Source organism: Rhinopithecus bieti, unplaced genomic scaffold (assembly GCF_001698545.2).
Source record: "Rhinopithecus bieti isolate Rb0 unplaced genomic scaffold, ASM169854v2 scaffold_12476, whole genome shotgun sequence".
In the NCBI taxonomy this organism is placed as follows: Eukaryota; Metazoa; Chordata; class Mammalia; order Primates; family Cercopithecidae; genus Rhinopithecus; species Rhinopithecus bieti.
This window is the reverse complement of record NW_016807303.1, coordinates 922358-946766: the sequence shown is the minus strand read 5'-3', so window position 1 is coordinate 946766 and position 24409 is coordinate 922358. Positions and strand designations below refer to the sequence as shown.

The 24409-nt window shown below is 35.2% G+C and overlaps 1 protein-coding gene across 1 annotated transcript in view; it reads right to left on the bottom strand.

Annotated features, from left to right (window-relative positions):
- The window catches only part of SENP6 (SUMO specific peptidase 6), a 117745-nt gene that overhangs the window by 65177 nt on the left and 28159 nt on the right, over positions 1–24409 (bottom strand). The window contains 4 exon segments of the mRNA XM_017881128.1: positions 2666–2736; positions 9843–9863; positions 15702–15806; positions 16818–16963. Of these exon segments, the coding sequence (XP_017736617.1) occupies positions 2666–2736; positions 9843–9863; positions 15702–15806; positions 16818–16963 (343 nt within the window).

Genomic DNA, 24409 nt, shown 5'->3' with positions numbered 1-24409 from the left:
TAAGCAGTAACTGATGCCAGCAAGATCCACCAACAGATGCTAAAATCAGTGGGTGAAAGTTTAAAGAAAAACAGGATATCTGCACAGTTTCAGAGTATATCTCTTCTAAAATTTTTATTAAGTACCAAGGGAAAATAGTAATTTTACAGTGAAAAAACCCAGCAGAGAGTATCTTAACCAAATGATCATGGTTAACACTACCAATCCTAAGACATACTCAACATCACGGAACCCCTAAAATGATGCACTGAGAAGACCACATATCACTTCTTGGGAAGTCTTGCCCCAAATACATAGGCTTACTCTAATCCTAAGACATCATCCTCACCAAATTGAAAGGCATTATACAGAGCAATTGACTAGTCTTCAAAATCATGAAGGAAACTAAGAGAACATGACAAATGCCATGTGGGATGACAGAATAAATTCTGGAACAGAAAAAGGATATTAGTGGAAAGCTGGTGAAATCTAAATAAGTTCTACAGCTTAGTTAAGAATCTTATACTCACACCAATTTCTTAGTTTTGATAAGTGTACTAGGATTATAAAATACTAACATTAAGGGAAGCTGGGTGAAAAAATAAACATGTATGTCTCTGCATTAATTTTGTAAATGTTCTCTAAGCCTAAAATTATTTCAAAATAACAGGTCAAGGGCCAGGCACAGTGGCTGACGCATGTAACTTCAGCACTTTGGGAGGCCGAGGTGGTAGGATCACGAGGTCAGGAGTTCGAGACCAGCCTGGCCAACATGGTGAAACTTTGTCTCTACTAAAAACACAAAAATTAGCTAGGCGTGGTGGCGGGCGCCTGTAATCCCAGCTACTCGGGAGGCTGAGGCAGAGAATTACTTGAACCCGGGAAGCGGAGGCTGCAGTGAGCTGAGATCACACCACTCCCCTCCAGCCTGGGCTACAAAGCGAGACTCCGTCTCAAAACAACAACAACAACAACAAACAAACAAAAAACCCAAGTTAAAAGAAAAGTAAACAAGCATGCTCTTTTTTCTTTTAACTTGAGTATGCTTATTTACTTAATGAATGTTGTTGAATAAGCTTTAAAAATTATTTGTAACAAGCCTGGCTGACTCGCATCTAAAACCATTATTCGTGGGCCAAATCACTTAACATCTTTGAAATGCTTTTTTTTTTTCACTTTTGAGCCTGAGTCTCACTCTGTCACCCGGGCTGGAGTGCAGTGATGCGATCTCGGCTCACTGCAACCTCTGCCTCCTGGGTTCAAGTGATTCTTGTGTCTCGGCCTTCTGAGTAGCTGGGATTACAGATATGTGCCACCATGCCCAGCTAATATTTGTATTTTTTTTTTTTTCCAGTAGAGATGGGGTTTTGCCATGTTGGCCAGGCTGGTCTTGAACTCCTGACCTGAAGTGATTGCCTGCCTTGACATCTTAAAGTGCTGGGATTACAGGCGTGAGCCACCGTACCTGGCCAGAAATGCATTTGTTAAAATAAAAATAACACCTTTTGTACAGTTCTGAGGATTAGAAGTAACCTTCTTTGTGACAGAGCAAGAACACAGTAATGTACAGTGTTTAAGAGTGTTGGATGTGGCATCAAACAGACATGAGTTCCAATACAAGCTTTGTCATTTACTAGCTCTATGTCCTTGAGGAAGTTTTTTAGCTTATAGGGACCTTGAACAGAAAGCTAGGATAAAAGTAAATAATGAAAGCAAAGCACTGGACTCAGCATATAACTGAGTAAGAGCTCAATAAAGATTTAAAGTATAACAGAATAACAGAAGAGAGTAGTCACTATTACTAAACTTAATAAACTTAGCATAACTATGCTTAGTATGTAAAGTATAATAATTCACATCTATAAAGACTGCCCATTATTAAGAAAGGATGAAACAAGTTTGGAATATTCACTTCATAAAATAGAGAAACGTTCACTACATGCACAAAAGATTTTCACCCAAAGTAGAAAAAAAAACTGGGTGTTTTTTAAAAGCACATTCTTAGCTATCAGAAAACCTAGCTTTTAAAATTATTCTATTTTAGAACTAAGAGCCATCAGAGCTATTTAAACAAGCAAAGGCCTTGGAAAAACAAGATGGACACACATTAAGAATCATGATTCTAGATAATGAAAACTGATTTTATGATGATATATTTTTTATAAATGTTATTTGCCCTTATTTTATTTTTTGGATTAATAACCAGTATATTGAAAAATATTTCAATATGAATATAAATTTATACTCACAATGATTTTCCAATATCTACTAGTAACACAGTTGTAGCAGGTGTGGTCTCTTTTTAATTGAGTGTTTCTCTAATCTATTCTAAATTTTAGGAGCAAAACCAGTAAGTGGAAACACAATTACATAATACATTATAACACAGTTTAATAAAACTCAATTTCAAAGCTATAGCTCAACTACAGTTACTATTTGCATTTGTAACATAACAAAAATGCTAAAATAATCAAAAGATTTCAAACTGTAATCACCTAACTGCAACTGTTCCAGGTATCAGGTTACCATTAAAGAAACTTCTCAAATCAGTTATAAAAAATGGTTTTTTCATATATATATAATATATTATACCTGGGAATATTCTAAAGCCAGCATCATATCTCCAGTGTACTTTTCATACAGCAATTTGAAATCCTTCAGAGGTGTAACAAAACTGCACACTTACCAACACCTTGGAGCCGACTTAACCTTACAGGATTAATTTCAACTTTTTGGACATGAGGTGGGTATTCTTTCCTAAAAAAGAAATTTATATAGTTTTATTCTAACAGGAAATACAGTTTTCAAAATGAAAAGTTAATGGCATACTTACAATAAGCTTATTAAAAGCAAATCATACCTTCTTTGCCATATAAAAGTGATACTATAAAATAACAAAACTATACCAATAAATGAAACTCAATTTGTAAAATTTTACTGTAAATTTTTTTTAGTTGTTTAAAAACAAATAAATAAAGGAATAAACGTTGAATGAGATTGTCTTGAGGACAATTCCAAAATCAGAACAAAAAACATTATGTACAAGACCAGCAATCATGGAACAAGTATTCAGTCTTGTAGTATGATTACATTATGTCAGGGCTATAAGTACATTTGTTTTAAAGTATTAAATTCCACTGTTAAACTTCAAATACATACAATATCAAGGATTTTAAACATAATCCTTAGTAACTAAGTACTGTATCTAAATACTACCTCCAAATACTGTATCTATTTAAATACAAATAAACACTAATTTGGGGAGAAAAAAGCAAAATTTTGGGGGAAAAAAGCAAAAACCTTATGGCTAATTGTAGGATAAAAGCATTAGAAAAGGGGAACTACAAAAAGTGCAATAGACCAGGGAGTTACAATAGCTACTTTCCTACTCTAAATAAACCACATAAAAATAAAAGAGGCTATTTATTTGTAATTCTATTTACACTGGTGATCTAGTAATGCAAATCATAGCTTTCATTTCATTAAAATCATTTTACTCAAACAAAATTTCAAAGAAATTTTCTTGCAAGAATTTAATATTCTTATATTACAAAAGTCAAAACACTTGAAGTGAAAACAAAATATGAAAATAACAAAAGAAAAAATACTATGGGTGGAGACAGCAGTGTACTTACTTTTTTTTTTTTTTTGAGACAGAGTCTCACTCTGTTACCTAGGCTGGAGTGCAGTGGCGCAATCTCGGCTCACTGTAAGCTCCGCCTCCCAGGTTCACGCCATTCTCCTGCCTCGGCCTCCCAAGTAGCTGGGACTACAGGCGCCCGCCACCACGCCTGGCTAATTTTGGTATTTTAGTAGAGACGGGGTTTCACCGTGCTAGCCAGGATGCTCTCGATCTCCTGACTTCGTGATCCGCCTGCCTCGGCCTCCCAAAGTGCTGGGATTACAGGTGTGAGCCACCGCGCCCAGCTGATAGTAGTGTACTTTTAATAGCAGTTAGAAAATAGCATCATGTGCCATGTGTGCTTTGTATCTATTAACTTCTTTAATCCCCCCAATAACCTTATATGACATATTATTAATACTTTATAAATGAAAAAACTGAAATGCAGTGAGGTTAATCAACTTATCCACAGTCACACAATTAAGTAGCAATGCCAGAATCTGAATGCTAGCAAATTGCACCAATATTAAGCAGAGCAACATCTGGTACAACTGGGCAATTTCCACCCTGAAAAATTTGAAATTTGTGAAGATATGCATTATGAAAATGAGAATTTGCCTGAGATGTAGTAGTAACAGTCTTATAAGAAAAAAGGTAGGTTTTTAGTTCCTAACTTGGGATTAAAATAAAATGCATATTCTCAAATTCCATACACTTGCACACTAAAGAAAATATAGTCTTATTTCCAAATCCAGGTTTACCCAGATTTAGTAAAAACAATTGACATAAATCATCTGAGACAGTAAATCATACATGCATGTATAGAGATTGATGAAACTATTAATGCAGCGCTCTTGCAATTTGAACCTGTGTACTGAACCATCCATTATGAATGAGGGACAACATGCTGAATACATCATATGATAGCCACAATCTTATCAAATATTGTCACATTAAACTAATGTGTATACTTCCCTGTATTTCCAGAATTTATGGCCACTGTTTTCAATATTTGCTATATTTTTTCCTATAAAAGCAGGGCAAATTGAAGTTCTGTTTTTTAAAATTACAATAAATTGAAGAAACAGTATCTTAAATACAAGAATATAAAATTTCAAGATAAAATGTGTTTGACAAAATTAACTACCTAGCCCTATATTATTTTCTCCAAAATTCAGTTTTAAAACTTTTTGCTAGATGATCTAAAATGAAAATTTACATTTTCTTTTTTTTTTTTTATTTTGAGACAGAGTCTGGCTCTGTCGCCATGCTAGAGTACAGTGGCACAATCTTGGCTCATTGCAACCTCTGCCTCCTGGGTTCAAGCGATTCCCGTGCCTCAGTCTCCTGAGTAGCTGGGATTACACGTGTGTGCCACCATGCTGGGCTAATTTTTGTATTTTTAGTAGAAACGGTGTTTCACCATGTCAGCCAGGCTAGCCTCGAACTCCTGGCCTCAAGTGATGTGCCTGCCTTGGCCTCCCAAAGTGCTGGGATTACAGGCATGAGCCACCGCACCCAGCCAGCATTTACATTCATTACTCAATTTGAGGATTCCATTACTCTTGCAGGTATACATTTCAAACTCCAAACTCGTTGAAAATCAAGCCTAGGATTTAATCTCAGTGGCTATTTCTTTTCTACTCCTAACTAACCAGAGGCAGAGAAGCTCTACTGTCATCTGCTATCTTCCTGTGTAGGTGGGTAGAATTTTTGCTTCTTAGGGTTTGTGTCTGTGTAGCTTCAGAGGTCCCATTTCATAAACCCAAGATTTTTACAAGCTGTTTAAAATAAACTAAAGAGCATTTTATTTCTCTATCCTGAATTGTTTAAATAACATCAGAACGCTCTGTTCATTAAAAGTTTGAATAGCCTCAGTTGTGAAAGTCTATTTTTTGTAGTAAACTAAGTTTGAAATAATATTAGATTTGCAGAAAAGTTACGAAGACAATTCAGAATACCCTTATATCTCTTACCCTAATGTTAACATCTTAATATTTCCATCACACACATCAAAAAAGAAACCAACACTGGTACACTATTACGAACTAAACTCTAGCCTTAGAAATTTACTGGCTGGGCAAGGTGGCTCATGCCTGTAATTCTAACACTTTGGGAGGGCAAGGCCAGCAGATCACTTGAAGCCAGGAATTCGCAGTCAGACTGGCCAACATGGTGAAACACTGTCTCTACTAAAAATACAAAAATCCGGCAGATCACTTGAGGCCATGAGTTCGAGGCCAGACTGGCCAACACAGCAAAACACCATTTCTACTAAAAATACAAAAATCAGCCAGGCATGGTGGTGCGTGCCTGTAATCGCAGCTACTCAGGAGGCTGAGGCACAAGAAGCGCTTGAACCTGGGAGGCGGAGGTTGCCGTGAGCCAAGATTGCACCACTGCCCTCTAGCCTGGGCAACAGAGCCAGACTGTCTCAAAGAAAAAGAAAAAGGAAAAGGAAAAGGAAAAGGAAAAGGAAAAGGAAAAGGAAAAGGAAGGAAGGAAGGAAGGAAGGAAGGAAGGAAGGAAGGAAGAAAGAAATTTACCAGCTATTTATAATACCCCATTTTTGTTCCAGGATCCAATCTAGTACACAATGCATGAAGTCATCATGTCTCCTTAATCTCCTTTCTGTGTTTTTCAGTATTTAGAAGAGAACTCATCAGGTATTTCATAGAGTGTCCCTTGGTCTAAGTTATAATCCAACTGTTATCAGTTTGGCTATTTGGGAGCTCTTTCAGTTGGCTCCCGTCTCCCTCTGATATAACTACATCCTTTTGGTGGTTTTTTTTTTTTTTCTTCTTTACCGTGATAAAATATACATACACAATTTACAAGAATATGAAATGCTTTACTAATTCATGTGTCATCCATGCTAATCATCTCTCTATTGTTCCAATTTTAGTACAGGTGCTTTTGAAGTGGGCACTCTTAATTTGTTGAACATTTTCTAGGTTTCTGATACCACACTCACTCTGTGTCTGACCTATCACAACCCCAGAATCAGCCATTTCTCCACATTCCTTTTAGTGGAGAGTGGTACTTAGAAACCAGGATCTGGACACCATTTCTCTTTTTGTTACTGTTGCTTGCCTTGCTTTAATGATAGCTCTTTTTATTAATCTTTCCATTATTACAAAACATGGCCAAATATATACATTTCTATGAAAATGAATCATCTTATTTATTTTACAGTTAAAATCCATTATTCTTACTTAACTGATAAACCAGTTTAATTTTCAAGATATATTAAAATCTCCCACAACTGTATTCATTGTTTTCATTTTTTGAGATGGAGCCTTGCTCTGTCACCCAGGCGGGAGTGCAGTGGTGCTATCTTGGCTCACAGGTTCAAGCAATTCTTGTGCCTCAACCTCCCAAGGAGCTGGGATTACAGGCGCATGCCACCATATCTGGCTAATTTTTGTATTTTTAGTAGAGACGGGGTTTCACCATGTTGAATTTCTTGAATTTTAACTATTTTAGGGGAGGCTTTACATTTACTTGTTATGTTCCTATAAACTGTGCCTGTTGTGCTCCTTTATCCTGTCTACTGCTTTTAATCCTTAACTCCATCTCCCTTGTTACTAAAATTCCACTCATGCTTTCTTTTTGTTTGCATCTCTTGTGGCTCTCAACTTACTTCCACATTATTATTTTGGTATGATGCTTGTAAACAATGTAGTATAGCTGGGTTTAATCAAATCAGCATGTCTTTTACTACATATACTCTAATACAGTCATTATAACTGCTGATAGGACTTGTTTTCTTTTCATCTTACTCTATTACTTTTTATATTTCTATTTATGTTTATTATTTCATTTTGTTTCCTCTTTTCTCCTATTTTTATACAATATTGTTTGCACAACATACTCTTTGCCTTCCTTACTGAATTTAACAAATGAATATAGATACCTTCCCTCTTAACGCTTATTGCACTTACCAAGATTCAAATGATTTCCTCAAGCAAATTCTATTATATCCCTAATGGGATGAGACCTTCAAAATCTCTTTATTTTTCCACCTTAACCCTCCCCATCCCCTCCTCCCCCGCTGAAAAGATTGGTTTTACTTCTGTCTTTCTAATGCCCCAACTCCTAGACCTTGCTGAGATAGTTTTAAGTACTTACAGACTATTTGATTTTCCTTTGTAACACATCTCTATTTGGAGAGGAACTTGCCCAGCCTTAACTGAACTGGCACTGATTTAAACTTCTATTTGTGCCAAATTATAAATCCTATGAAAAATATTGTGTTTAAAAAATCTCAAATATTTATCAGGTAACAATACTTCCCTACCTTAAATGCTCTGAAAGCTTCTATCGCACTAATATAAAATCCAAAAGCTTCAGATCACCTTACAAAGCCTTTTATGACCTAGGTCCCAGCCAGTCTCCCAAACCCATCTCATAACATTGTCCCCTTTGCTCTCTAAGCTCCAGCCTTAGTTGTCCCTTTTTTCTGTTCTTTGACATGCCAAACTTATTCCTGGATTAATAACTTAGCACAACCTCTTCCCTATCCGGAAAAGCCAATCTTATGATCATGGCACTGCCAATTCCCCATTTAGTCTTTAGTTAAATGTTAGCTTCATAGTAAAGAGTTTCCCTGAATATGCAATTTAAAGAAATCGTACTGTCAGTCTATCACATCACCCATTATACTTCTCTACATAGAAATTATTATTTCATGTTTTACTTATTCAGTATTAGTCTTTGTTCCATAAGAAAGTAAACTATAGGACTGCAGGGATCTTGTCTGTTTTATTCATCACTGTATCCTTATGCCTGTAACAGTAGGTTTGATAAATACTTGGAATGAATAAAAGCGTATGCCTCAAAGGCAGCATGTAATCAAAAATATATTTACCATTTCAAACAACTGTAGAAACACTGCTGTCCATGTCATCAGCAAGGATGGTAATGCTGTCAAAACTGAAGCACTGGCCACCATGCCCATGCAGAGCCATCACATAGCAATTTAAAATATTAATCCATCAGCTGATATACAAATGTCAAAATTCAGACATTTGAAAGGCACTATAGACTCATTTTTTTTTAATTGATTCAACAATTTGGTTGGAAATTAAAAATAACTGGACTTTCCGGTTTGTTTAGTGTCTTACTACCTATACCAGGCCAATTATTTTATTTTTTTGTAGATACAGGGCCTCACTATGTTGCCCAGGGTAGTCTGGAACTCCTGGGCTCAAGAGATATTCCCGCTTTGGCCTCCCAAAGTGCTAAGATTATAGGCGTGAGCCACCATGCCCAGTCCAGAGAAGCTACTCTTATGGATAACCACTTTAGAACAATTATGATCATTTTACTTTGAAATGTTCAAAGAAATGTGTCTGTTTTCTTAAACACTTTTCCATGCCATTATATCACTCAAATATCCTCTAAATGCCAGTGTTCCTACAAAGCGAAAAAATAATGACAGAATAAGACTGATCACAAGATTCTCTTACTTTTCAGTCAGAAGAGAATACACTTGATGTTTTAAAGTTTTAACTCTACGGTTAAGGTGTTCTAATACATTTCCCTGTTCCCCAACTATTAAAGCAGAAAAACAAGAGTATTATCACTAAAATATAATGACAAAGATTCTGATAATGTAACTGAAAGCAATTTTACTATTAAAGCATTGAAATATTCTATTTTAAAAGAAAGTAGTCACTTATTAGCATAAATATAACCATTCATAGAAAAATGTACATTCAGAATGAGCCTCAAATACCACCTATATGAGCCAAATACCATGTTGTACTGTCAACAAGTTTCCTTTTATCATAAAGAGTAGAACTGTGGATACTATAGGCTGGGAAGGGTGGGGGAGGAGAGGATGGAGAGAGGTGGGTTAACAAATACAAAATTACAGCTAGACAGGAAGAATGAGCTCTCACTTTCTGTGGCACTTAGGGTGAATATGGTTAACTATAATTTATGTTTTCAAAAAGCCAGAAAAAGGGACTTTGAATGCTGACAACACAAAGAAACAATGAATGTCTGAGGTGATGGATATACTAATTACCCCGATCTGATCATTACACATTGTATACCTATATTGATATATACTCTGTATCCCATAAATATGTACAATTATTACACGTCAGCTAAAAATTTAAAATTAAAAGTTTTAATTATAAACTCTAATTCAACAAATATGTTTCAAAACATATAAATAATTTTATATTTTATCACTATATCCATGCTCTAATTTCTTCAATATTAAGCTTACCTTTCTTTTCGGTCCAGACTGCTTAAAACATGAAAAAGAAAAAAAATGTAAGAGGCAAGACCTCATTGTTGATATATCACTGTAGTTGTAGTAACTATAGTCATAAGGCAAAACTATAATGTGATCAACCTGTTTTAAATACATTATATATATATATAAAAAATACACTAGGTTTTGAGTCATGTCTAAATTGGTTTTCGATTTCTGTCAATACACAAAATAAACAATCTTTTTAGATATTTAACAGGAAGATGAATACACAAAAATATAAAAAATTCTTGAAAGGGCTTTAACTATCAAATATTTCAAGATATGTTAGAACACAATATTCCCTGCTATTCTCCAAGGATCTGTTCCAAGACCCTCAGTGGGTGCCTGAAACGGAGGATAGTACCGAATCCAATATACCAAAATGAAGCATTGGTGGAAACATTTCATAAACAAAATGGCTGTCAACCACATTTTCTGATTACGTTGCCAGAAGATGAGCAAATGTTTTTGTGAGCATGTGGGTTTTCTGCTCTGTATACTACACCTGGTTTTATCATATGCCTGAGAGTGTTGCTACATAGCACCAGAGTTAGCCTGTCCTTTCATGTTTAATCCCATGGTACCTCCTTTGTACTTCTATGAATAGTATGTACTTTCCTCACCTGAACATAATTCTCAATATCTGAAAAATTCAATAATGACATCATAGCAAATTTAGAAACAATCTCAGTACTAATAAGGGAATGGTTAAATCAAAACCACAAATAAGGAGGAGACTACTGTTGTAACAGAAATAGTCTTCAAGAAACAACAGCATTTCCTAGAAGTTATAAAATTTATATTGGTTCCGGACTGATCCTAATATCAGGTATGATTATTTCCTTTGGAGTAAGAAAAAAATTTTTTAAGGCTGAAACTTTTGCACGAAAGTCTTAGATTAAATACGGTATATGATTTGGGACACAAGGAAAGGCCTATAATTTAAAATCATGGCTTCCCATCACAAGTCCAATGTATAAAAGTTGCACCCTTCTCCAAAGTTCATGAAAACTCCAAAATGCTATATTAACATCAATTACTCAAGAATGAAATTATATAATCCCTCAATTTAGAATAAAATGAGATTCACATCTAATACTATTTCTCCTTATAATAAAAGGAATGAAATATTTGGAACTGTCAGCAAAGCATAAATTACAAAATCCCCAAATTCCTTTATCAATTCTTATACTCCCATCATGTGGAGTATGCAACTACAATATCGATTTAATCCTAGCAAATGAAGAAAAAAGTATATAGTAACTTGTTTTTACATGAACACATTAAAAACACACACAATTTTAAAAAATTTTCAAAAGGAAAAGCATTATAAATGTACATTAATATATCTGAAATTTTATCTTTGCTATTTAAAAAAGAATAATTTGCATAAAATAAATGTTAAATGACAGAAAAACGAGGTAATATAATCACATCCCTATTAAAGAAGCGAAGCAAAATATAAACATAAAAGTTTAAATCTAGTCTATCCTATCCTATGTATTTCTTATACAGCTGTATTTCCAGAAAAAGTAAAATGAAAACCAAAAGTTAGGCATTAATACCTAATGTAGCCATTTCCAAGTCTATACTGCTGTGCCCAAGAAATAAGAACAGTTTAGTACTTTCTTGTTTTTGTTTTTGAGATGACAGGGTCTGGCTCTATCACCCAAGCTGGAGTGCAGTGGCACAATCACAGTTCACTGTAGCCTTGATCTCCCTAGGCTCAGGTGATTCTCCCACCTTGAGCAGCTGGGACTACGGGTGTGCACCACTATGCCTGGCTAATGTTTGTATTTTTTACAGAGACAAGGTTTTGCCATGTTGCTCAGGCTGGTCTCGAACTCCTGGTCTCAGGCTATCCTCCTATTTTGCCCTCCCAAAGTGTTAGGATTACAGATATAAGTCAACCACGCCCGGCCTCGGTTGTTTTTTATACTCACCTGTACAGAGGAAAGGAAATAGGTAGAAGAACAGAGGTAGAAGAAACGGGTTAGGTATAATGCTTCCCAATAAGCCAAGGGAGTTAGGAAAAGGAAAACAGTAAAAATTAAAAAAATATATATATATACAAAGACATACACCAATGCTCATTTTTCTTATCCTTGAGAAAATTGCATTCATTATAATATACCTGATTAACAAGTCATGGAATTCTTACAAGTATCTTCGATATGTGTTTTATCAAGACCTGCCTTAGAGTTGCTTACATATTAAAATAAAACATAAAAAACGGGGAAAAGTCATTATTAGTAATGTAGGACTTTGTAAAACGTTAACTTACATTCTTGTTGGACTATTTCATACAATATAGAAAAGAAAATTACCTTCAATTAGTACTGTAACTGTGGCATTAAAAAAAAAAAGAAAAGAAAGAAAGGGAAGGAAAAAAGACTAACAGATAAATACTGGTATCATTGATCTCATTTATAACTTCAAAATTCTCTCAAAATGGGCCAGGTGTGGTGGCTCAAGCCTGTAATCCCAGCACTTTGGGAGGCCAAGGTGGGCGGATTATTTGAGGTAAAGAGTTCGAGACCAGCCTGACCAACACAGTGACACTGCATCTCTACTAAAAATACAAAAAAAAAAAAAAAAAAAATTAGCATGGTGGCACACACCTCTAATTTTAGCCACTCAGGAGGCTGAGGCAAGAGAATTGCTTAAACCCAGGAGGTGGAGGTTGCAGTGAGTGGAGATCACACCACTACACTCCAGCATGGGCAGTAGAGAGAGACTCCATCTCAAACAAACAAACAAACAAACCCTCTCAAAACGGTGCTTTTCACTAATAATTAAATATTACTTATTCCAGGAGCCCATATTCCTATGTATGAATTATATAAGCTTTCATAGCTATCCATTTCCCCCTGAGGGGCGAAGACTTTAAAGATAAAGATGATAAGAAGACTTATAAGGACCTTATAAGAATATTATCTATACTTAATAAAAAGTCAAAAAAAGTGTAAGTGTAAGTAAAACATAAACCCATATAATGTGCTGTTTCAACAAGTATGATTGAAGTTAGGGGCAGGGATGGTATGTACAGACTTTTACACTTCTGTATTTTGTTTTTTTCCCATACTTCTCTCCCATTATTAGTGTATAAACAATCTATCTTTTAAATATGAATTTAATTAACAGTTGGAATAGTAGTAAGAAAATAGACTGGAACCTTAATTATGTCCCAAAGACTAATCTAATGTGATATTTTAACTAACTTCACTCATTCTGTTTAGATAAAAAGGTGTAAAGCACTCGTTCCCATATATGACTAAAGAACTACAAATTACCCAGATTTTAGTAGGTCTGATATACTTAAAAGACAAGATATACCACTCACCCCAAGAATACACTATGTATGAATTACCAGATTGACAGCATTTGTTTTCATTTCAAATTATTATAAGACTTGGGGCAGGTGCAGTAGCTTAGGACTGTAAACCCACCACTTTACGATGCTGAGGCAGGAGGACTGCCTGCAGCTGGAGACCAGCCTAAGTAACACAGTGAGACCACATCTCTACAAAAAATTTATTTTAAAAGTTAGCCAGGTGCGGTGGTGCATGCCTGTAGTCCTAGCTACTCAGATGGCTAAAGTGGGAGGATTGCTTGAGACCAGAAGTTTGAGGCTGCAGTGAGCTATGACTGTGCCACCACACTCCAGCCTGGGCAACAGAGCAAAACCCTATCTCTATAATTAAAAAAAATAATAAAATAAATAAGACTTCAGAAAATAAGAACATTTAGGAGAAGCTGTAAAAGCCAATGTGTTTACCCTCACCTGAAGTCTAACAATTGTGCTAAATCCCTGGAAGCAACAATCTTAGTTAAAGCCTTTCTTTGTGCCTTTGAAGATGTGATTCCTCCCGCATGCAGTGTCCTCTTCTACCTGGTACACTCAAAAACTCCTTTAATGTTTCCTTTGTAAATTCTTGTTCCCTTCTCTGCAGTTTTACTACACATATTTTGTATATCTCTACTGCAGCCCTAACCATGCATGTAATCATTTGTTTACTTGTCTTTCTGTACCCTAATCAATCTCTACTGCAATCAAACTTGAGCTTTACTGGTAGGAATTTTATCATAATCATCTTAATGTACCTCATCTATGCCTGGTATGCAGCATAAAATCATTCAATGTTTTTGAAGGAAGAAAACTGAAAAATTCTCAATGACTTGTCTTTGAACATCAAAATCTTTTTAGTGACAGTCATACTGCAGTTGGAATAAGAAATGTTTATTCTTATACAGAATAAATAAAAGACAAATGTATGTAGTATCTGTCCTGCTGACTTGATTATATAGTTTTCTGTCCTGCTGACTTGAGTATACAGTTTTCTTTACTGCCCCTAATCGTTAAGAATTTTTCAATCAGGATTATTTCTTAAATACAAATTAACTCTCAGGTTGTTGATTTTAACAATATTTTAAACATTTTACCAATATATACAAGTTCATATTAAATAAATCTAATCTTTTATGTAAATGAGCAATAATACACATGTAAAATGTTGTAGGTGTTGAGACCTAGAGTAAAACAAATCACAACCCAATTTCCAGACTGTTAACTGTTTTTTTTTAACATTACCAATGAGGAAATGAGGCATGGAGAATAGGTCACTAGTAATTCTAAACTAACAGACAACTTCAAAAGCAAAAATAATGTAATAATTTTGGTTATAAATGAATCACCTAAGTTGATTATAAGGTTTAAATTAGTATTTCAAACTTAGACTACATTATCAGAATATTAAGACACCTTTATCAGCAATGGTTTCTATTAGTATCATCAGTGCATAGGAACATGTCTACTCTTTTTATCTCCCTTAATTACTCTCCTTTTATTGTTTATTCTCATGTTTTTTGCCACAAGTAGGCCAGAGAGCTTGATTTGTTTGTGTACTTTGCAGTAGAGCAAGCCAATTTTTGGTATGCATAGTAATTTCTTTGTCCTTTTAAATTTTTCAAGTATCTTATGTGAACACTATTTGATACAGTAATATATTTAAGGCAAAAAAAAGGTTGGTTTATCACGAAGTGTGAGGTTACTTAACGTTTTTAAGTAAAAGATCTGATAGCACATCTATGTAAACAGAAAAATATAGCAAGGTTCAGGACATGTCTTCTAAATGAGTCTAGATTTTACATTTTAAAAAATGAAGAACAGCATCTAAAATATATGCCAAATTTTTAAACGTTACTAGTTATAAGGAACTGTTTATAATGCAATAAACAGATTATTTATTTAACTCTTTTAGCCTAAGAATTTCAGTCAACTGAAAGGTCATGTAAAACATTCCAAAAATGGTCCCCCAAATGTTACTTTCATTATTTCGAGTCAAGCAGTACTTTCAAGATCAATGAGAACTCCTAAATCTAACTAAAACTACAAAATAACATTTTCTCCAACATTTAAAACTAATGTGACTTGTTTTGATGCTATGAACTTTTATAAACCTTATAAAGAAAGTAAGTATGGTATTAACTGTAATTTTACTCTTCAGAGCTAAACTACCAACTGAAGATAGTTAAACACTGTAAGGTCAATATTGTAAATCAGTTTAATTTAAATATCATCTTAGATTCTCTGGAGTATAATGCAATAGAATAGGTCTTATTGAAAAATTCTCTATTTACAGAATGTGATTACTCAAAAACAGATATAAAATAGTATAATTTCATGTCATGAATTATTTCAGAGATATATCTCTCCACAGACAGTGAAAACAGTAAGGTTTCACAAAGGAAAAAAATGGTTAAAAAAGGTGAAAACCTATTGAAGAGGATGCCATGTATATACTAACCAAAGACAATTAGAATTCTTACCTTTGGGCTGCTGTTTTTACTACTGGTATCTGTGCATGAGCATGATGAAAACGTCTACCATGAACTACAGTTCCAGAACATAATGATGTATTTTGCGCATTTTCACTGCAGATTCAAGAAACACAAAATAATTTGAACACGGAAAAATTATATACACATTTATAAAAGAAATCTTTTAAAATCTGAACAAACACACACAAAAACCTTTACCAATAATAATTTTAAAATTTATGGATAAACCCAATTGTCTATTGGGAGTTTTCCATTTCTTGAATTTGTCTTTCAAATGTTTCCAGTCCAATTAAAGAAAACTAAAAAAATAGCAGATCACCTGAGGTCAGGAGTTTGAGACCAGCCTGGCCAACATGGTGAAATCCCATCTCTAATAAAAAATACAAAAATCAGCCGGGCATGGTGGTGGGCACCTGTAATCCCAGGTACTCAGGAGGCTAAGGCAGGGAATCACTTGAACCTGGGGAGGCAGAGGTTGAGAAAATTTAAAAAATAAAGCAGAACACTAAAATAAAAATCAGGAGTCCTAAATACTATTACTGATTTTGCCACTGACTTGAAAGTTACTGAGCTTTTATGTACTTCATTTGTCTATGCGTAAGTTGAGACAGCAGAAATAAAAGTGACTTTCAACCCTATTTCTGAGTTGCTACTGATACCCAATCCTACCAGTAACCGTGGTTGACTACGGTAACCAGTAGGAAAGGTGGGTTATTTCTGAAAAAAGGAGGAATAGGAAATTTTTAAGTCCCCTATTGAGACGATCCTGATTAGTATTTCCTAAAGGAGACATGACCACACCACTCTATTGTGCTTCTTCAAATATTATGACTGAGATTCTACTAAATGTATGAAAACAAAATCACGAGATCCCACCCTAACAAAGTATTTCTGGCAATGTTTTATTCAGAAACAAGAGACACTGCAATCAATCCTACTCCTAAGATTCAAAGCAAAGAATCCATACACTGGGACCATGCTACCTCTTGGCCCTATTGACAAATTCAGAAGAAAAGGTACAGGTTGGACCTATCAGCCTCAAAGTTTTTGGTGTCAAACTCTTCCTTTATCTTTTCTATAGGATGTGTGGTGAAGTGCCTATACCTCAATTTCTTATTGTTGCTCAACATGTTAAGTCCAATTGGGTTGCCTTTCAAAGTTTTAAAACTTTCAGACTTGTTTCGTCTTACATATGTCTTCAAGATGAATTCACCAGAACTACTAGCAACAATTTCAGATCGACGATTTAACTGTAAAAAAAGATCCAGAAATATGAGTCGATAAATGCTATAATGTGATAATCTATCAACAACTATTTGAAAACCATTTAAAAGCAGTAAAAACGTACAGCCATTGGGAATGATGGTGGATAGCACTGGCATGGATCTAAGAATGATTCAACTGCCTACTTTCTTTTCCTAAAGACAATGCAAACTTGTAGGAACATGGAGGTTTATTGTATTACTTTCTTTTTATGTAAATCTCTCCAAAGATATTTGAGACAATTAAGGTAGAGGATCTTAGGATAGCTTTCTCCAGAGAGTAAAAAGTAAGCATTTCCCCTGCTTATCAGGCCTTGCTGTTATCTGGAGAACACTACAGCCAAATATGGCAATCAGCTATCATTTCAACTTGTGCTTTTGTGTAAGAACTTTTGCCTTAGTATCTAAGTTTCTATACAGACAGAAATTGATACTTTATACTTCAATAGATGCAAATAATAGTATAAACATATCAGTAACAATCACTTTAGAGAGATCACAGTATGTAACGGGCAAAAGGAGCAAAATAAATTTGTAAAGATTCTTTTATCATACAATTATACAATTACAGGACACAATTTCAGTTCCCAGAAAATTTAGAGACAACTGTTGAATTAAAATACAACATATAAATTATTTTAGAATCCTGGCAAATCTACTCACCTCCTAACTGTTTTGATTTTCCATCATTTTATTTGTGCTCCTAATTTGGTAATCTACATCAAATTACTGGGAGGAAATAAGGTGTAAATAAGTTTTTAAAAATTTATGGCTGATTATCTCACAGATTAGAGTACTCCGATTACAAAATCATGATATGTTCAGTCTGGAATTGCCTAAAACTTTAATCCACTGCCCTACCCCAGCCTAAGACAGTTTTCCAGGTAATGCAAGCACAGCATCAAGAGAACTACTGTGAATAGATGAATCCATTTGTTCAAAAAGAGATCAAATGACTAGAAAACCAATTACAAACAAGGACCTTACTGATGTCAGACCTGAAACTATAAACATTATTTGCAAAGAAACATCAGTTTACAAAGCTTCAATAACACTGCATTAAATAATAACAAAATGTAGCTATTTCCAGAAAACTGCTAGTGTCATATACTGTGAACATCATCTCATATAAATCTCATGACAATTCTAGAAAGTAGACAGTTATTGGCAAGCCTAGAGTCTGCTATTGTGTCTGGATAACATACGACTTATCCAAAAATACTACATAGTAGTCCCCCTTTATCTATGGTTTTGCTTTCTGTGGTATCAGTTACTAACAGTCAACTGCATTCCAAAAAATATTTTAATTTAGCCACTCCTCTGCTAGTAGATACTAAGATTGTCTCTAAAGTTCTTCTATGGTATCACCATTAAGTTTTTCAGAGATTACGAATAACACTCAGGCAAGGGAAGTACATACTAATGCATAAAAATGCACCAGGGCATAAAACATGAAAGGACAGCTTAACTCTGGTACTATGTAGCAATGCTGTGGGGCATAGTTAAAGCCAGGTATTACTGTCCAGAGTGTTTAAGAACCCACACGCTCCCAAAAACAAAAACAAAAAATATCTGCCTGTGTTCTGGCAACACAATTAAAGTGTGGGTAGTCACTTTGTTTATGGAATGGTTTCACCAATGCTTCATCTTAGGATATATGATTCAGTATTTTCTGGGGTTTCAGTCATTCACTGCGAGTCTTCAAGGGGGACTCTGGATATCAATCTATGAAATACATTTATACAAAATAAACACTGATACAGGGATCAGCAAACTTTTTCTGCAAAGGGCTAAAAGTATTTTAGGCTTTCTTGATCATATAGTCTTTGTATCTACTCAACTCTGTCCAAATATTCAAATCTGTTGTTGCACCACAAAAGTGGCCACAAACAATTTATAAGTAAGCATGGCTGTTTTCCAAGAAAACTTTACTTATGGACACAGATTTGAGTTTTATATTATGTTCACATGTCATGAAATAGAATTCATTTGATTCTTTCTTCCAAGCATTTAAAAATGTAAAAACCATTGTAGCTAACAGACAATAGATTTCAGGCTAGAGCTTTAACAGGACAACTCCTGTTTATAACATTAATCATTAAGTAACTAATAAGCAGAGCAAGTTACTAGAATTTAAGTTCCACAAGAACAAAAAAATCTGTTTTGCTCCAACACTGTGCTCAATATGTATTTTCTGCATCAATGAATAATTCATTGAGAATACTAAATATGCAAAAACTTATCAATGTTATCTTCCACCCAAAATTATCACACATCATATAATTTAAGTAAAGTACTGATACTGAGGAAGTTTAGTACTGAAGAATATCAGATAAGAGAACCTAAATGAAACCATTAAGCTAGAGACATATGTATGTTAAAAGCACTTAAATTCTGAAAAAAAAGAATTGAAACAGTAAAAAATTAGACACACTATAGAAAATACAACTTTGAAAGAGAACCAACAGCAGTTCTATAAATGATAAATGTCACTGAAATTTTTAAAAAGTAGAAAAAAAAATCCAATGTATGGATTACCTAGCAGCTTAGATAGAGCTAAAGATAAAAGTAAATCGGAAGATAGAGCTAAGGAAATTACTCAGAATATGGTACAGAGATATACTTCTTCATTCCATTAGCCTTTTCTTTTTTTCCTTTTTTGCTTTTAAACATAAAATACAGGTTACGGGATTCTTCTTTTTTTTTTTTTTTTATGATGGTTTTATGTCTATTAGAAGGTCTAAAAATAATAATGTAGAAAGGTAAAATCCACAGAGATAATAACTAAAATGTTTTCTTAACTAACAAAAGATATAAATCCCTTAAAAGAAGCACAGTGAAACTGCAGAGGCCCAAAGGCAAAGAGAAGATTCTGTGAAAGAGAAGGGGAAAGATATGAAGACCCTGTGAACTAAAATAAAGGATTTCTCCTAATTCCACACTCATTTTCAAATGGAGAAACCAGTCTATAATAGTTTAAACCAATGATCCATATGGACCTGAGGAAAGAAAAATAGCTCAGAGCAGTCTGAGCTCTGTGAGGCCCAGAGAGATGTAGTAAGGAATTTCAGTCATAGTCCCCGACCCATGCCCAAAGGCAACTATTTAAAGGTGTTATGTGCTTTTTCTTGCCTGTAGTTTCCTGACTAGCAGATAAATTACGTAAAATGTTGCCCAGGTACAGTGGCTCACGCCTGTAATCCCAGTACTTTGGGAGGTCGAGGCTGGTGGATCACCTGAGGTCAGGAGTTTGAGACCAGCCTGACCAACATGGCGAAATCCCGTCTCTACTAAAAACATAAAGATTTGCCAGGCGTGGTGATGCATGCCTGTAATCCCAGCTACTTGGGAGGCTGAGGAAGGAGAATGGCTTAAACCCAGGAGGCGGAGGTTGCAGTGAGCTGACATCATGCCACTGCTCTCCAGCCTGGGCGACAAAAGACTCCATCTCAAAGAAAAAAGTTATCACAAGTTGCACATTGTGGTCCTCATTCATTATCTTCATGTTCCATGAATTTGTGATACAAAGAAAAAGTATGGCCAATCAGTATCTATTGTTAGCTATTTTAATGTAAATTCTTGGTGAACAACTTAGGAATAGTCTCTCTTTTTTTCATTAAAAAACTCACTGTAACTGCTGCTAATCGAAGCATACATGTGGGACAACTTAAATCAATGCTCCCAGGTTGCAGTCCTCAAATGTGACTCAAATGAACTCACTATAATTATTAATTTTTACTATATTAACTTATTAACTACATTAATTTTGCCTCAGTTTCTTCCTTTAGTTTGACAGACCTATACATTACCTGTAAGCTATTCAAAATCCAGGTAGATATATGTATATGTCCCTGAGACACATAAAGACCTTCTGAAGGATTATCAAGCATGGTAGCTTTAGTCATAGTAATCAACTTTAAATCCTCAATCTGGCTGGGCGTGGTGGCTCACAACTGTAATCCCAGCACTTTGGGAGGCCAAGGTGGGCGGATCACCTGAGGTCTGGAGTTCGAGACCAGCCTGCCCAACATGGTGAAACCCTGTCTCTACTAAAAATACAAAAACTAGCTGGACATGGTGGCACATGCCTATAGTCCCAGCTACTCAGGAGGCTGAGGCAGGAGAATTGCTTGAACCTGGGAAGTGGAAGGTTACAGTGAGCCAAGATCCCGCCACTGCACTCCTACCTGGGGCACAGGAGACTTCGTCTCAAAAAAAAAAAAAAAAAAAGTACTGTATTGGCAAAAGCATACAGAAATTAACAAGATTTCAGTTTTTCCAATTATTTCTGAGAGTATTTGGTTAAAACAAAACAAAACAAAAAAAGAAACCTAAAAATAACAAGTATACCAGCTATTCAAATCTTGGTAAAGCTTTTTTAGTGTATTTCTCCAAAATCTGGAAGGTCAGGACCTAATGACTGGATTACAAATTATTTTAATTTTTAAATGTTTGGTCACTATGTAATTTTTGGCATTTAACTCACAAGGAAAGAACTGTGGCTAGGCACGATGGCTCATGCCTGTAATTCCAGCCCTTTGGGAGGCCAAGGTGGGTGGATTACTTGAGGTCAGGAGTTCGAGACCAGCCTGGCCAACATGGCAAAACCACTAAAACTACTAAAAATACAAAAATTAGATGTGGTGGCAGGCGCCTCTAGTCCCAGCTACTTGGGAGGCTGAGGCAGGAGGATCACTTAAGCCTAGGAGGAAGAGGCTGCAGTGAGCCGAGATTGCCCCACTGCACTCCGGCCTGGGAGATGAGAGTGAGATTCTGTTTCAAATAAAAAAAGAATTGTACGATAATACTATAGCAAAACTATTTCCATATTTATCTATTTAGAATGTAACCAGGATTTCTCAGCACTTGTGTCTAACAAAAAAGTTTAAAAAGAAATTTCCCTCCATAAATATGTACAACTGTTACGTGTCCATTTTTAAGAAAGAGTAAAATTATTCAGAAAGTTTCATTCAGGTAATACGGATTCATGAATAGTTGAACTAAATGAATAAAAAGGGAAACCATCAGCCTCATCCATGTTAAAAGATAAATTTCCAATACTATTTTGCATAATAAATTTAATAACTATAAATATCTATAATACTTTTTAGATCAAGTGTTCATTAATCATTATAATGATAACTCAGTTTTTAAAAAAACAAACTTTAGTAGCAGGAGTTTTACTTAATGTTAAGCTTCAGTAAAGTTTATCTTCAGTGAAGAATATCTCTATTAAAGTGTGATAGGATAATAAAAAGATTTTCAATTACATAAAAGTATATCATATTAAGATTCTGTGGGAAAATTGAACAGAAGAAATATGAATTTAAGAGGGAAAAGGCACAATATAAAATTTCTAACTTAAAGAAGAGATGGTCCATGTATATTTAAAACAGATGATACTATCATATCAGAACGATCTTTAGAGTTCACTAAATAAATCAATGTGTCCTGTAGGTTTTACCTTAAAATATAAATATTTACATTTTAAAAATATGTAATAAAGCATATACTTTTACAAGAAATCATAAGAAATCTGAAAGCAGGCCAGGCGCAGTGGTTCATGCCTGTAATCCCAGAACTTTAGGAGGCCGAGGTGGGCGGATCATGAGGTCAGGAGTTCGAGACCAGTCTGACCAACATGGCCTCTACTAAAAATATAAAAAATTAGCCAGGCGTGGTGGTGACACCTGTAATCCCAGTCACTCTGGAGACAGAGGCAGGAGAATTCCTTGAACCCGGGAGATAGAGGTTGCAATGAGCTGAGACCGTACCACTGCCCTCCGGCCTAGGTGACAGAGCAAGCCTCCATCTCAAAAAAAAAAAAAAAAAAGAAATCTGAAAGCTCTATATATGTACATTAAGACCAATGCCCTATATAAGTTAGTGATAGAAAACATCTTTTATTTTTTATTTTTTATTTCTGGTAGAGTCTCATTTTGTTGCCCAGGCTGATCTCAAACTCCTGGCTTCAAACGATCATCCTGCTTCATCCTACCAAGGTGCTGGGATTACAGGCAAAAGACACCATGCCTGCCCACATCTTATTTTCATCTACCCAGTTCACTCCTTTTTTTCTATTTTTTTCTTGTCTATGCAAAGAACACCTAAAAAGCAGCACTTCAGGAAATCCAGATGTTAAAATAAAAAATAGGAAAACCTGCAGTGGGAAAACCTTAAAGAGTTTTCAGTATAACCTCATAAAGAAAATATAACCTCATAAAGAAAACTTAATAGTATTAACAGAAAACATCAAATTCAATAATTTCCTCAGGCCGGGCACAGTGGTTCACGCCTGTAATCCCAGCACTTTGGGAGGCCAAGGTGGGCAGATCATTTGAGGTCAGGAGTTCAAGACCAGCCTGACCAACACGGTGAAACCCCCCCTTCTACTAAAATATAAACATTAGCTGGTTTGGTGGCGTCCGCCTGTAATCCCACCTACTCAGGAGGCTGAGGCAGGAGAATTGCTTGAATTGCTTGAACCCAGGAGGCAGAAGTTGCAGTGAGCCAATACTGTACCACCGCACTCCAACCTGGGAAACAGTGAGAGACTCAGTCTCAATAGATAAATAAATAAAATAAATTTCCTCAAATTATGACAAAATAGAGCGGTTGCAGAGGGGAAAAAAAAACCCAGAAAGACAGGGGAAAAAAGGAAACGTAAAAGTTCTTCAAATTCTTACAGTGTAAATACAGGAAATATGTGAAGAAGGTGCTATGTTCAGATCAGCAAAAATTCAAGTGTGACTACATATTTTGCAAGATTATAGGGAAATAGAGTCATACACTGCTAGTGGGAATGGCTAATGTTAACACTTATAGATAGGGAATTTGGCAGTATCTAGCAAAATCACATGTGAATTTCACCTCTGAAATAGCAACTTCAATTCTAGGAATCTATCCCACAAATATACTAGACAGATACGAAAAAAAAAATATGCACAAGGTTTTAGTAAAGTCTTATATGTAATAGCAAAAGACTGGGGGAAAAGATCTCTATTCATCAGTACGGATAAATTAAATATCTACAGTATATCCAACCAATGGAGTACTATATAATAAAAAGGATGACAAAGATCTGTAAATACGTTGCTGTAGAGTGATCTATATAACATACTGTTAAATAAGAAAATCAAGGTGTCAGCAAACAGTGTGGATAGTTTTTCCAAGAATAGTAGTACATGCTTACACATATATTAAAAAAAAGTTAAGCCACCTACTTTTTAAAACAAGTCACTTATAGGGAAAACAGAATAAAGGGAATCAAGATAAAATTAGATTTCTCTGAAAATTACTTCTTTTGAGATGTGATGCTGAAACCATACAAAAAATTTACATAATAGGCCGGGCGCGGTGGCTCAAGCCTGTAATCCCAGCACTTTGGGAGGCCGAGACGGGCGGATCACGAGGTCAGGAGATCGAGACCATCCT